The 14,462-nt window shown below is 34.6% G+C and overlaps 2 protein-coding genes across 2 annotated transcripts; both read right to left on the bottom strand.

Moving 5' to 3' along the window:
• Positions 1 to 300: 300 nt before the first annotated feature.
• LOC132169858 (general transcription and DNA repair factor IIH subunit TFB2-like) lies at positions 301 to 4,460 on the bottom strand. The gene is made up of 11 exons (XM_059580809.1): positions 4,203 to 4,460; positions 3,525 to 3,692; positions 2,641 to 2,709; positions 1,938 to 2,031; positions 1,652 to 1,752; positions 1,487 to 1,532; positions 1,343 to 1,402; positions 999 to 1,067; positions 644 to 727; positions 433 to 516; positions 301 to 333 (listed from the first exon to the last, which is right to left on the bottom strand). The coding sequence occupies exons 1-11, from the start codon at positions 4,313 to 4,315 to the stop codon at positions 301 to 303; spliced, it is 921 nt and encodes a 306-aa protein (XP_059436792.1). The 5' UTR covers positions 4,316 to 4,460.
• Positions 4,461 to 6,434: 1,974 nt separating this feature from the next.
• Positions 6,435 to 11,379, bottom strand: LOC132171112 (uncharacterized). Its single transcript, XM_059582337.1, has 5 exons — positions 11,066 to 11,379; positions 10,373 to 10,426; positions 9,442 to 9,545; positions 8,042 to 8,080; positions 6,435 to 6,965 (listed from the first exon to the last, which is right to left on the bottom strand). The coding sequence occupies exons 1-5, from the start codon at positions 11,139 to 11,141 to the stop codon at positions 6,831 to 6,833; spliced, it is 408 nt and encodes a 135-aa protein (XP_059438320.1). The 5' UTR covers positions 11,142 to 11,379; the 3' UTR covers positions 6,435 to 6,830.
• Positions 11,380 to 14,462: the final 3,083 nt, after the last annotated feature.

Below are 14,462 nucleotides of genomic sequence, written 5' to 3'. Positions count from 1 at the left end.
AAAAGAACTAATGAGCAGAAACAAGCAGTTCTTCTGAGGCTCCATCTAAAATAGAGCAACACTTGGGCTACTCTGGAAGCTAGTGAGCCAAGCCACCAAGAACATGTGCAGACAGACTATTACAGAGACCAAGCCAGCAAGAGTATAGAGGCACTGATTACATTACCTTTTGGCACAAATCGGAATTATAAACCAATTATAAGCACTGAAAGAGTAATTTGTTTATTGCCTTCCATTCAGGAGTAAGGCTATATACTAGGTGACAGTGATATCACAAACACACAAGAATGATGATAGGAATCAAATGCAACCAGACAAAAAGAGAAAAATCAACTGCAGACAGGGAAAAGAGAAGAGAAAAGAAAAGAAAAGAAAAGAAAAAAGCTAGACATATTCAATGAACGGTAATTCATGACTTCACAAAAAACATACTTGTTTCCGTGATGATGAATCTGTTAAGCACACTGAAAGATTGGTAGCTAATTTAGTAGGTATAAACCAACTCTCGTTCATCCCCTGGACATATGCCACCAAAAGAAGAGAAAATCAAACTTCTAGCAAACTAATACTTGAATTACTATTTGAGGGATCACTACCACATTCTACACCAAGAATAGCAGAAACTAGAATATAACTAGAATACCTGCTGAAGTTTAACCAATCCCAAGTCTGTGAGGTCCTTGATCCAACTCTTCTGAATCTCCGTCAATGTGTTACTATTATATGCCTAACAAATAAAGAAGTCAGCAACATCACGCCAACGTGAGATCTGCAATGACCAAGAAACTCCCTAGAAAGCAAGCAGACAGGTCTCACATATACTAGAAGGATTAGTTTCCCTTCCCACCCCCCCACCCCCCATATCTGGTAAATCCGGGACCTCACCCCCTAACTAGTTTTTTTTTTTTTATCTTAGTAGATGTTATTTGGTCCAAATACCATTGTCAAAAAGATCCAAGATTAGTTAACGCAACATGTAAAAAAGGTATATCTAATACCTTTCCTGTGACATGAAAACTAAGCTCTAGTAAGAATGAAATCAAATCGGCTGGGTCCACATCTCGCTCCTGGAACAAAATTAGAAATCCAGATTTAAATTGAATAACAGGTATTATGAAGAACAAAGCTGAAGTTGCACTGCCCTACTGAGTTAAAGTAATAATAAGAGAATAATAGTTCTAATAACCATCAAAGTTCAACAATGATCATTAAGTATCATATGTGTTTTAAAAGGAAAGCAGATCTAAATAATGATTTGAAAATATTGATAAAATTTCAGTGTAGAGGAAACACTTATTTTTAGAGATGGGGGAACTACCAAAGGAATCTCACTATCCCATACCTCAGAATTAGAGATGTATTCTCTGATGATGTACCAAAGTTGTGCATTTGTGTCCATCAACTGTAATTTTCAGAGATCAAAAATAACTTCAAGTAAAACACATCACAAGAAGTGCAAGCAGCTCATCATTCATATGATGCATACCAAGAACTGGAAACCACTTTCAGTTAATCGTGGAGCTTCTTTCTCCCTGTAAAAATGCACATACACATCAAAAACCAGACATGAGATACAGTAAACTCATAAATACACAAGAAAGTGAGGCATATATATCATTGAGAGAAATTATGCTAAACAAGAAAGAAGGACCTTTGACTCAAAAGGCCTCGCTGGAAAATTTTCATCATAGAAGAGCTGATATTTGATGGCCTTTCAGCTTGCGCCGAGTTTATAAGTTGGAGCAAGAAACACTAATTTAACACAATAGCATGTCAAAAGAGAGAGTAGCATTAATCAAGAAACTAAACAATAAGTAGTTGTAATAGTGATATAAATTCCAATCACACAAAATAACATGGTAAGTAAGAGCCAGACAGTTTTTCTAAATACACGTATGAATAAACAGAAAATGGGAACATATAGATGAACTTCGCACCTCCCATTGTTCAAGGGCATAAACCTCAAGATCCTCCAAGCTTGGGAGCCTCACAGTTATGTCAGAAGGCATTGGTTCCCTTGGTAAAACTTCGCTGGCATATCAAATGATAAGGTCATATCCAAAATAAAGTTGTCGTGAACATTGTATTAAGCCAACCACCGTTGACTGCCGGATCATATTTTAAATTTTTTAATGTCATTACAAAAATGAGATAATAGGCATTCAAGTTATGCTTATTCAGTAAATCTAACAATCTAAGCAATCTGATATCATAAATCAAATACATTCATTATAAACATGGCAGCATATGATAAGTACAAGCAAAAAAAAGTAATGCATGTTATATTTTACCAAGTGGGCTAGCAACTAGACATCCATGATTGTAATTTGTATTTTTTGGTGGAGAGGATTGGAGCAAAAACGGAGAAAATAAACTCTACATACTGCAGCTTTTTCAAAATTTTCCCTGAGTTGGATCCTTTAGAACACTATATTGGAACTAATAAAGATCAAGTAACCTCTACATGAGTCACATATAGAATACATGAAACAGGGTAGATTTATCCCATTTTCTTTTATTATTAGATTCCCAACGACCCATACCTCACAGAATAATCCCCAAGGGCAAGAAACACATTCATCTAAGCTAACTGAAAAAAACAAAAACAAAAACAAAAAGATTATCCGAATCTCAACTCACCCAAGTGTTAAAAGCTTTTGAAGGTTTGTCTGGAATGTTGGATTAATTCTGTAAGTTGTTTCCCTTCTCCTGCCAGCAAAACATCAAGTTCATTGTAAAGGCTGAGAGAATAAGGTTGGATCAAAACTACATTACAATAATTTGAACATGAATATTAGAATGATAATAGTGAAAGAACGTCATCTCAAAGAACATATATAAATTCTACAGCACGTATATCAAAAATAAAAACATACAAATCTAGGCATTTTGGAACTTCCAAAATATGCAACCAGTATCGAAATGTAAATTTAGTTCTTAAAAAAAAAAAATGAACGTAGAGAACTTTCATGGATACACATATATTAAAGTCTGACGAAATTTGATGCATTTCCATGCAGCCGAGATTAAAATTCCAGAATATCAGGGCAGCCGAGATTAAAACTCCAGAATATCAGGAAAAGGCTCCAAATCTGGGCATGTTTCCCACAAAACAAGCATTGTGATCAGAGGAGCAAGGGCATGGATGTCCTGTCAAACTAAGTCAAACTCCAAAGATCTAACAGCTTTGTTGCAAGCTCCAAATGTGCTTTCATAGTGCAGAAAATAATTCCCTCCTAAAAGGCAACATGTCCCAATAGATTCATGCCTCGTTTCTATGGTCCACAATGACAAGACATTCAAGAGTTCATCTTATCAACATAAAATATACAGGAGCGCTTTGGTCATACTGCAGTGAAAAAAAGAATAAAGAACAAAATTTTCTTGAAACAGTTTATCTCCTCAGCAATCTTACTCTTTTATGTTTAATCTTTCAAAGAAGCAAAAGGACACCTTATATGGTCAACGAATTCTTAAATCTTCAGAAGAACACAAGAAGTATTATGTAAAGAAAATCCATTTACCTGTCAGCAGTTTCAGTGAATATCCGTAACTGAATCAACCTATCAATCGCGACTCTATGCTTTGAGGACCCATCTGGAAGCACCCACTCCTCCATAGACTTGGCTGTTATTGGAACATCAATGTACAACATCTGTATAACATACTTCTTGGCCAGAGGTGGCAGAGACCTGAGTACCCAAAAAACAAAAACCACAAATTCGATCAATATCTCAGAGAACTAACCATTTGACATTAACTACAATAAACTCTTCAAGACTTCCACTGCGTGTATGTAAATCAACGAGACGCAGAAAATTTTCAACATATTGGATCCACTATCTACAAACATCTACAAAACATAAAACACCCAAGTATATAAAGAATATACTGACAATATATTGGCGATAAAGCAAATATCACTAATGAAAACATTAACCACAATTACTGCATACCAAAAATTGATCTTCGAGCAATTTATAGCCACACAAAAAATTCTGGAAAGGAAATAAACTTCAATTATATAACTCCACGCAATCTCACTCTGAAGCAGTCCATCATTGTTGCTGAAGAAGCACATAGTGTGAATTTTTTTTTTTTTTTTTCAATTCAATATGAGAAACTGATAGTTTTGTCTATATTAGGGGAAAAAGAGTGAAATAGGAGCAGTGTAAGAGTAGAATGAAAGAGAGGAGGAGGACCTGAGAATGGCTTCGCAGATGAAAGCGTTCTCGTAGAGCTTGTCGAGCTTCATGGCGGGCAAGGAGGCCACCATGTCCATGAAATTCTTCGCGATTATCTTCACCTGAGGCATTCTCAGACCAATTCCTTTTTCCCTTTTTTCTTTTTTGCCTGATTCGACTCTGAATTTTAGTGTTCTTCGGCTTGAGATTTGAAACCGCAAAATGTCTCTGAAATTTTCTGGGTAGCAACGTCGTTTTAGGACTGCGGTCTGTTGCGCCTCTACGATCAGCGTTAGAATAAAGCCAAAGGGTTAAATACTAAATAGCCTGGGATTTCGTTATTTTCTTTTTCTTTTTCTTTTTCTTTTTTTTTTTTTTTTTTTTTTTTAAGGTTTGATTTTTATCATAAAAAGTCTTTGTGATTTTGATAATAAAGCAAATTAATCTTTTGTTAGTTAACTATTAGTTGACTTAACGAAAGTCCATAAAAACTAATCAAATATTGACACGTAACACCTACTTAATTTTTTTTATTTTTTTTAATTAAAAAAATTGGAGGTGGCTCTTGGCCATTTGGGGGTGGCTAAAGCTAAGGGGGTGGCCAAAACCACCTCCGATGGTGGTTGGGGATGGTTTCGGCTACCCCCAAATGTCCAAGGGGGTGGCTCCCCCAATTTTTTTTTCTCTTTTTTTTTTGTTGTTTTTTTTTTTGAAAAAAAAAATATACATTTTTTTAATTTAAAAATAATAATAATTAGATGCCACGTGTCAACATTTAATTGGTTCACATGGACTTCCGTTAAGTCAACTAATGGTCAACTGACAAAATGACTAATTTGATCTATTATCAAAACTACAAAAACCTCCTGTGATAAAAATCAAACCCTAAAAGATAAAAAATAAAGCAACAAAATCCCTTGGGGTATTTATAATTTAACCCTAAAGCCATTTGGAAATGGGAGGTAATTGTTGTTGGCAATCCTATGTTGCATAAAGTTGGTTTTCAAAAGTAAATAGTTTGACAACCCGTTTTACCCCTTTTTTATGTTTTTTACCTTTTGGGTAAAAAGAAAAGCCGTGCTATATATTCGCCTCCATCTCAATTTTCAAAATCATCATTGAATTCTAAATTTTATTATAAATTTCCTACAAACTAACGTAATATATTATAAATTTGAATATCAAGTCCATAATGAGATAGTTGATAGCTTAGGAAAACCATGCAACTCACTTTTATTATTCCAGCAACACAATTCACCTGTCAAATTTTTTTTGTTGTATAATTATTTTACTAATATTGTGTCACTTGACACTCATGTAAACTGTCCACCTAAAGCATTTTTCCCAAAATATATATACTGTGCACCAAATTAAGTTTACTTAACCATAAGAGAATAACTTTTATAAGGTCTTGACATAAATCAAGACCTTTGTGCCCTCCAATAAGGGCTTGACAAATTAGCGTGGAACACCTCCAATAAGAGTCTAGGTAGATGAATAAGAAAAGCTCATGAAAGGCTTTTAGTGATTGATGAATAAAAATCTGGTATTTTTGCTTATTTTTGTTAAGGTGTTTCGCATTGATTTTTCAAGCCCTTATTGGAGGGCACAAGATCTTAATCTGTGCCAAGACCTTATAGAAGTTATTCTCCAACCATAAACATGCCAAGTTATTCTCCAAAGTTAACATAGTTGTAGACTAGAACATATGATAGTGATGCTATAGAGACAGATTACACACTGCCATGGCTTGTCGCGGAATTTCATAATTACTTTAAATATTCATAGGATAAATATTATGGTCTAAATAGAGAATAGGGTGTTATAATATTAATTTAATGATTAAATTTTTAATTATTTAATTAATATTACAACAAAGTTAACCTTTTTTTTTTATATATATTCCAAGGGAGAATAAAAGAGTGGACCTGTTATCCGCACAATTTTAAGCTATGAGCTTTAACTCTAGAAAATAAATTCAGCATACAATGCTGAAGTTTTAAATAAGAGCTTTGCGTCCCCAAAGAATAACTCAATCGGCTGTGGACCATGCCTAATGAAGCGGAAGTTACTAGTTCAAATCTCTCATCCCCCTCCCCTTGTGTGGACATGTCAAAAAAAAAAAAAAAAAAAACCGGGGCTTTACAAAAAAATCCCAGTAGTTAAATATCTCAAATGCAATCCTCCAATATCAGCATTAAGCACTGCAATTATGTTAAAAGTAGGATTAATCTGGCACACAATCACAATCCTGTGAGCAATAAGAGTGCAATGTCTATTGTGCAAAATGCATTAACTTACCAAAGAAAAAGCTTCAAACTTTGGCTAAACTCTGTATACTTTCTTATTGAAGTTAAAGGAGATACATTCTGAAGTTCCATAATATGAAACTCGCAAAAAAATGTGTCACTGACTTCTCTGTCCTCATCGACATTGAACAGGAACCAAAAAAGTACACCAAGGCATGCTATCAGAAAATGAAAAGGAAAGAGTACTTAGCTGCTATGTGAGTTTAAACTCGTAGAACCCAACGAAGGACAAAAGATGGATAAAAAACATGACCTTCTGTCAACAAAAAAGGGTCTATGATGGAACTAACGCGTCGTTAGTGTATACTTTTGTCAGTAATCTACGTTTTGTCTCTCACTATGCTGAAGTGCAAGGTACGTCTTCAACAGTCACACTGGGATCAACAGGTTTTTGGGTCGGCTTTGGGGTCGGGGGAGGCTTAGGTGGCCTGTTCGGACGAACTTTGTCAACTGTCTCTGAGAGAATATCAAACTGCAGCATACAAATAAAATTGAGTCAATGCAATTTAAAAAGGTATTGCCCCTATTTTATATGAAAATTTTGCAAATAACCGCATCTAATTTATAGGAAAAATTGCAAAATAGTGCACCGAAAATGATTCTCCAGTAATGGCCAGAAATTTGGGAAACTAAACTAACAAACAAAAAGCCCAGTGATACATAGCTACATGCATGTATATATTAATACATATATTTCTTTCCTACCCAGAATTGATATAATGTGCACTATACGAGTTCTCAAACTTATGGGATCATATAGACTGGCCAATTTATTGTGCATCTCTTGCACTTGTGGAGATGGTTATGTGAGAAAAAGAGAAAATGGCAACAAGGCAGGAGGGGAAGTGGGAGAAGGGGAAGAAAAGCTGTTTAATTTCCAAACAAATATTTGCAACCGAGCTTCCTGCAAGAAAGAAATTACTGTATCAAGGTCATCAAGTTGACATCATAACTGCTAAGACCATAAAGCCCATTGACTATGCAAAGGACAATAAGGGCATGTTTGGGTGTGCGTTTGAGGGGCCTAAAAGCGCTTTTAACACTCAAAAAGTCCGTTTGAAGAAAAAGTACCCGTTTGGTTAAAAAAAAAAAAATTGAAAGTGCTTTTAAGGGTCCAAGAAACCTAAAAATAGTCAAAACGCACTTTTGATAAAAGCTTAAAAATAAAGTTTTTGCCAAAAAAATGTTTTTTAACTTAAAAGCTCTATTTTTCAAACGCAATCTCAAACAGGCTCTAAGCAGAAAAGTACTTGGATGACATTCCATAAGAAAGAATTACAAACGCTAAGGAAACCAAAAAAAAAAAAAAAATTGCAAACAATTTAAAGATCCTCCAATTTCAAAGATGCATTTCATAGTTACCAAATCATCCTTCCATGATTAAGACACAAATGTAAACATGATGCGGTGCCAATTTCAAACAAGCATAAGGAATTTCACGCAACTAGAGAGACAACCATCTAAAGCTTAATAAAGAACTGTGTTTATAATCTTCTTCCAAATAATTTTCATTAAAACCAAAAGCTAACTTGTTTAGAGCAAACTAACCTTGTAACCACAGCCAGATACACAAGCATGGAAACATTCCTGTATACAGAAACAATCAATACTCAATGAATTGGAAAGATAAGCACTGTCAACAGTGTCCCTGCTATTTACTTCCAAGTTATGCATTTCCATAATTTTAAAACTACTAGAATGTTAGAAGAGCATAGATTACAACAACAAAGTTTAACCAGATATATCCTATATCCTTAATAGTGTGTAAAACACCTCCAGAACTACATCATCATCATCATCATTATTATTATTATTATCATCCACCAGTATGCGTATCATTTACAAATAAAAAGTACTATTATCGTGAAATCTTAATACTGGCTTTCTCCTTCAAATCCAGAGACCAGGAATTCAAGCATCAAATAGAATGTCTTGAATCAGCAAGGAAAGCAATTCAATCTGTTGGATATGCTTTATCAAGAAGAGCACCAATTCCAGTAGGTTCATAAAGCCATCTTTTCTGACAAGCCCTTGTGTAAACTGTGGCTGTTAAAGAGCTGTAATTAAGTGTAGTTGTCACATGTTCTAAGACAAAGGTAACCCACAAAGTAAATGGCATCTGAATTTATGGTTTTGGAGCAAGGAAGCAAGACGCAGAGTGGACAGGTTACTTTGGTCAAGGCGAACAGGAAAGTTTTCTTACAAGTTGGGATGGGTTTAAAATCAATTTTAGGGGAGGAAAAAAAAAGAAAAAAAAAAAGCATCCCCAATATGCAATTTAACTCTTTCAACTGTCCTTTGAGTGACATCACAAATCTCCACCAAGTCACTCCAAATCTATAATCAATTGCACAAAGCACCATGGCACTTCAATTTACATAAATTTGCTCAAATCCTCTCCCCCAGGCCCTCAAATTACTTTCATTTGGAACTAGCAAGTGTACAAGACCAAAAGTTGCGAAGGACCTGTTGTGTCTAAAAGTTCTGAACTTCAGACTATGGCAGCGATCTAGTACACCTGACCATATTATTCAAACTTTTATGCAAAGTGTCTGTCGTTACCACTCTATATTATACTATTTATATTTACGATAACCATACTATATTGTAGAGCTCTACTCCCCTTCCTCAAAGCCAATCAATTACTTTCATATTGCAAATTTAACCAAACAGTGACGTCATTGTCCATCATCTTCCTCTGTAACAATAAAAACTTCTTCAAACTGAATCCGCATTACATGCTTCATTTTGATTGAAATATAAAATTACAAACAAACTAGTAAGAGTACATTAATTAACCAAAGAGGATGAATGTCTTTGTTCACCGGGAAGCTTAATGTGAAGGCTTTAACCATAACAGCAACATAAACATCAAAATAAATGGTGGTATTCAGTGTCATGAAAAAAGGAAAGAAAATGTGGAAGAACCACGGGTGAAAAGAAAGTACCTCTGAGTAGCCCGAAGCTCCAGGAGAACGGTCAATGTAAGCACTCCACTGGTGGTCCTTCAATACAGGGTCCTTATAGCATATCTCATTGCACTGCTCCAAGCCTGGAAATGCAATTATCTTATGAAATGAAGCTTATAAACAACTATAAGAAAATCGACTCCCTGCTCCCATGAATTAGTATGCACTTCCTTTAGTTTCGGAAAAATTACTCTTCAAACCAAATATTTATTACATATAAAGGTTCAATGCATGGCTCAATCATTCAGTTAAAAAATGGCCGAGCCAAAGTGATCTAAGGGTGAGTTTTAAAGACATCATAATAAGACAACTTATTCACATGCTAGTGGCTTTGTAGCCCAATGGTTCTCCCTTTAAATGGGGGAATTCCAGTGCTCAACACCATCAAATATGTAGGAAAATTCTGGAATTTGGAGGAGGATTAAACACATAGTGTAGCCGTAAAACCTGAACCAGCTACATGACTAATTGATCAGCCAGTAGCTCACTAATGCCCCAAACCCCCTCCTAAAGAAAAAAAGATTGGCCTGGCCCATTATTGTGCATTGCATCAATAAGTTAACACATCATAATAACTTTCTGATAAAAAAATTCCTTTGTAGTATTTATTTCCTAATTTAATTTAACTATTGAAATACATGGAGCCAAGTTGCCAAACATAACACAGTATTCATCCGGCTCAACTACAACACCGATACCCTAAAAGATTTCAATCAAGCTCTAAGAATTTGATGCATAAAAAGCTTGGAAACAATGAAAGTGTATAGCAATGATATGCTGATCAGTTCAAGAAAATTGCAAACTAAAAAAATTTAAATCTGACTTGAAAATGACAGCGAGCAGAATGCAAATGTTCATTCAAAATGCTTTTAAAAGCCAAATTGTCACAAACAAGGAAAGTAAAACTTACATTCTTCCCATGTTTCTCCATCAGCATCACACCCCTTTTTGCAGAATACTCGCCCTAAAGAACCCATGTTGGACCCAATCAGTAATTTCAGATTTTAAAAGAGTAATAATTATTGTCAAAACAATTTCAAGAACAAAGACTTCAAAGCGAATACTACTTGAAAAGCAACCCTAAACCTGATTGAAGGTTTAATAGAAAAGTTTTAAAGAATCTTGCATGAAGCAAAACCTCTGATGCACAGCCCCATCTTAAAAAAGTTTGAATTAATTGTTGATTACTAATCAGGTATAAATAAACAGCTTTTTCGGTATAATGGAACCGCTGAAAATATCAATATAATATAAAAACTACTTACTAATTCTATAAGTGTAATGAAAACCCAATGGATTGGAAACGATTAGCACAAGTAAAGCACTTTAGAATTTCCTCAAAACAAGCATTGGTAGAGAAAAATAACAATTTAACCTAGCAAAGATTGGCCTATGTTCCCGAGGGTTCACCCCCAACTAACAGTCAACGAAAATTTTCTGGGGAAAAATTATTCTGCTCAGAGATATATGGGAAGTCAACAAAATTACACAAATAATAAAGAAGCACGTTTAAACCAAATATAAGACACATTAACCGATAAGATTCATAGAATTAGAGATCAATGTTGAAAGAAATAAGGAGATAGAAGTGAGAAAGTGTTACATGGGATCTGCGTGAGCATTGCGTACTTGCTCGTGCACTGGTTTCCGCAAGGCGACGCCCACTGCTGCGGTATCATTTTGCTATGAGTCTGTGTGAGTAACCGTTTGTTCTCTTTCTCTAACCAGAAGGCAAGAGAAAGAAGATAATGGAGCAGTGCAAGAGATGGGCGTGGTTTGTAGGAGACGAAAGCGATGCTTCAGGCATTTATTTGCTCCAACTAACCGGTCAATGGGACTTTTCATTACATGCCATGGACTGAGACTTTTGAGTATGGTCCAGACCGCTTCACTGGTTCGGTATGCCCCGGCGAGTTTGGTGGGGGGAGATTTTGTAAGAAACCCCACCAAACTTTAATAATGACAATTGATCCCCTCAAAATACTAGACACTTTCAATTGTGACTCTTTCGTCATCAACTTTCTATTACTTTTGACAAAAATAAATCACACGGCACACACTCTACTCAAAAGCCCCTCTACAAGCCTTCATTTTGGCGTCTTAAGCCTTGCTAATAGCTCTAATCAACACTCTAGATGTGTTGCATGTGGAAAAATATATGTGCAAGTTCATGACTTAATAAGTAAAACGTTAATTGGAAAAATAAGCATGAATAATGTACGTTGCGGAAACGTTTTGAGTTTTGAATAAATTATGTTGATGATTGTCATGTCTGTAATAATTACGCCATCAAGGAGAAACCGGTAAGGGTGAAAAAGCGGTTGCGAACCGTAATCGCCTAAGTGGTTATTAAATTTCATTAATCCTATCTGCTAGGCGGTTAGCGGTAAGCGGTTAGTAAACATATAACCGCCGGCTATAACCACTTCTTTTAAAGTTGAGCCTTTGGGCCAATTTTTAGTTTTGGGCTTCTTTTTATATATATACCACATTGGGTTAGATTGCTCCAAAATGAGCCCATATTGAAAATTCTAAAATATTTGATCTCAAATTTACATTAATTTACATCTACTTGTACTTTTCAAAAAAAAAAAGATAATATAATTATATATATTATAATAATAATACATTAATACTTCAATTGTGGTTATAAGTAACACATTGTTTAATCCAATGTCAATTACTTAATTTGATATTATATGAATCACGTTATCATTGTACATGAATAATATGATTAATTTGATTAAGTATTTGAATTATCATTGAATCATATGATTAAGTATTGATCTTATACATTTATATTATTCAATATACATATATGTATAATTATAATTTATAACATATACGAACTTATATAATCATGTGATTTAATGGTCAATTGATCATGTTATAAATATAATAATAATAATAATAATAATAATAATAATAATAATTATTATTATTATTATTATTATATAATAAAGGCGGTTAGCGGTTTTAAAAATCTCAATAGCCACTAACTGCCTAGTGGTTAGTGATTTTTAACTAATCGCTTTTAAAGCGGTTAGCGGTTACGACGATCAGTGGCTAGTGACAGTTAATAACCGCCTGCCTTTTTACCCCTAGAAGTCGGCATGATTTTTTGTCTTTAACTGCTATCCATATCCTCAACTCTCTTACATGGAGGCATGCACACCCCGTAGAACATCTAGTATAACCTCATTCGCTCTATCCTCTGCCATTTCCTCTGTTCCTCCATTATGCTTTTTGTTGAAAAATAATCTCATATTACTTGTGGACAAGACCTTTAACATGTTTATAAGGAGCGAGCAACCATCTCTTATTGAACCAGTTTTATGAGATGAGTTAGGCCAGCGAATTTCTTCATAATATCAGAGCCTACCACAAGATGAATGGGGCCCACACTACTTACCTCGTGACAAAGACCAAAAAAAATATTGTCCTGCACATTAAGAATGGTGTTGAAGGCATTTTTATAAGGAGTGGACAACCATTTCTTATTTAACCAATTTTATAAAATGAGTTAGGCTCATGAATTTCTTGACTTTCTTCTCCTTAAAAAACAAACAACACAAACAAACGGGCCAAAACATAAGCAAGAGTACAAGTAATCCTGATTACTATTGCCAAATTCACTGGAGTAGCCAAATGGCCCAAATCTAATACATGTGACTTGACAATCCAATGGGCAATTGCTCTGTGATAATCATATGGGCTCGTTGACTTTCAGCTAGCGAAAGAGTCGTGTTAAGCCCAAGCCCAAACCCAACCCGAAGTTGGCATTAACATTTAACACACAGAACATTGATATGGGCTATTGGGATTTTTTTTAAAAAAAAAACGTAATACTAAGGAAATTAGGTAGGAGGAGAAATGATATAGAGCTTACTATAAGAAAATAGTTTATAAGCGAAAAGATTGGTACTTAGAATCATTCATCTAAGCCCAATTTTTTTTTTTTTTTTTTTCTTCTAAAAGAATACCAAAGAAATCTCTTAAGTGGAAAAATGACACTGGAGTTGAATAAGAAACGCAAAAGTACTCTAAACAGATAATTAACTAAATGAGAGAGGACCGTCTCCTACTCCTTGGCCATGTGGGACAAGCCCATTTTTTTCTACATAGTACTTGTTAGAGATAATGTGTGTTGTTCCACATTGCCCAAGTGAAGAGAGACTTTAGCCATTGACTTGTATAAAAGCCCCATTCTCTTGTCTCACATTGCTAAGATACAAGGAGCTCCTCTCCCTTTAGCTTCTATATAATGAAGCTCTTATGTACAATCAAATCATTTAATAAAACAAGATGTAGCTTATAGGACTTTAATGTATGGATATAGGTATATTGCCGAACCACCTTAATCATTGTGTTTCTGTCTCTTTTATATTTCTTATTATTTTGCATTTATATATTTTTCATATTATAAATTCTATTTCCAAGAAATTGGGCAAGAGAAAAATGTCACCAAATCTTAGCAGGAGATAATAGTCTATATAACACCTCTTGTGGATGATATATTTGTAATATTTTCTCTTTTTCTTCTTGGGCCGTGACCAAGATTTCTAGGAGGGCTAATATTCAGGCACACTCCGTTATCAAATGGGTTACTTCTCATTATTGTTATGAAAGTATTATCATTTCTCTTTCTTTTATTTATTCTTTAAAAATTAAGAGTGGTAACTCGCCTTGACCGTTCCCCTTGTTTCTAGTTGTATCACCCCCCAACAAAAATATCTTATCCAAACAATTACTACAGGAAGAAGACAGATCCATAGTGATCATAAAAAATGGAATTAGGTGTTGAAATATTTTCAAAATAAATATATATATAGATATTATTTTGTGTCTTGGGAATGTTTTAAATGGAAGGTTTTAAAGAGCATTGAATGAAAGTTATCCCACATTGGAAAGAGTGAAAATTTTGTTGGCATTTATAAGTTCCAACAAATTTAAGCTGTTAAATGATCTATGCTAGGGTACACCCTAATACATGTTACCGT

Source organism: Corylus avellana, chromosome ca2 (assembly GCF_901000735.1).
Source record: "Corylus avellana chromosome ca2, CavTom2PMs-1.0".
NCBI classification, from domain to species: Eukaryota; Viridiplantae; Streptophyta; class Magnoliopsida; order Fagales; family Betulaceae; genus Corylus; species Corylus avellana.
Note: the sequence above shows the minus strand (reverse complement) of the source record. Positions and strands in the feature narration are given on the sequence as shown.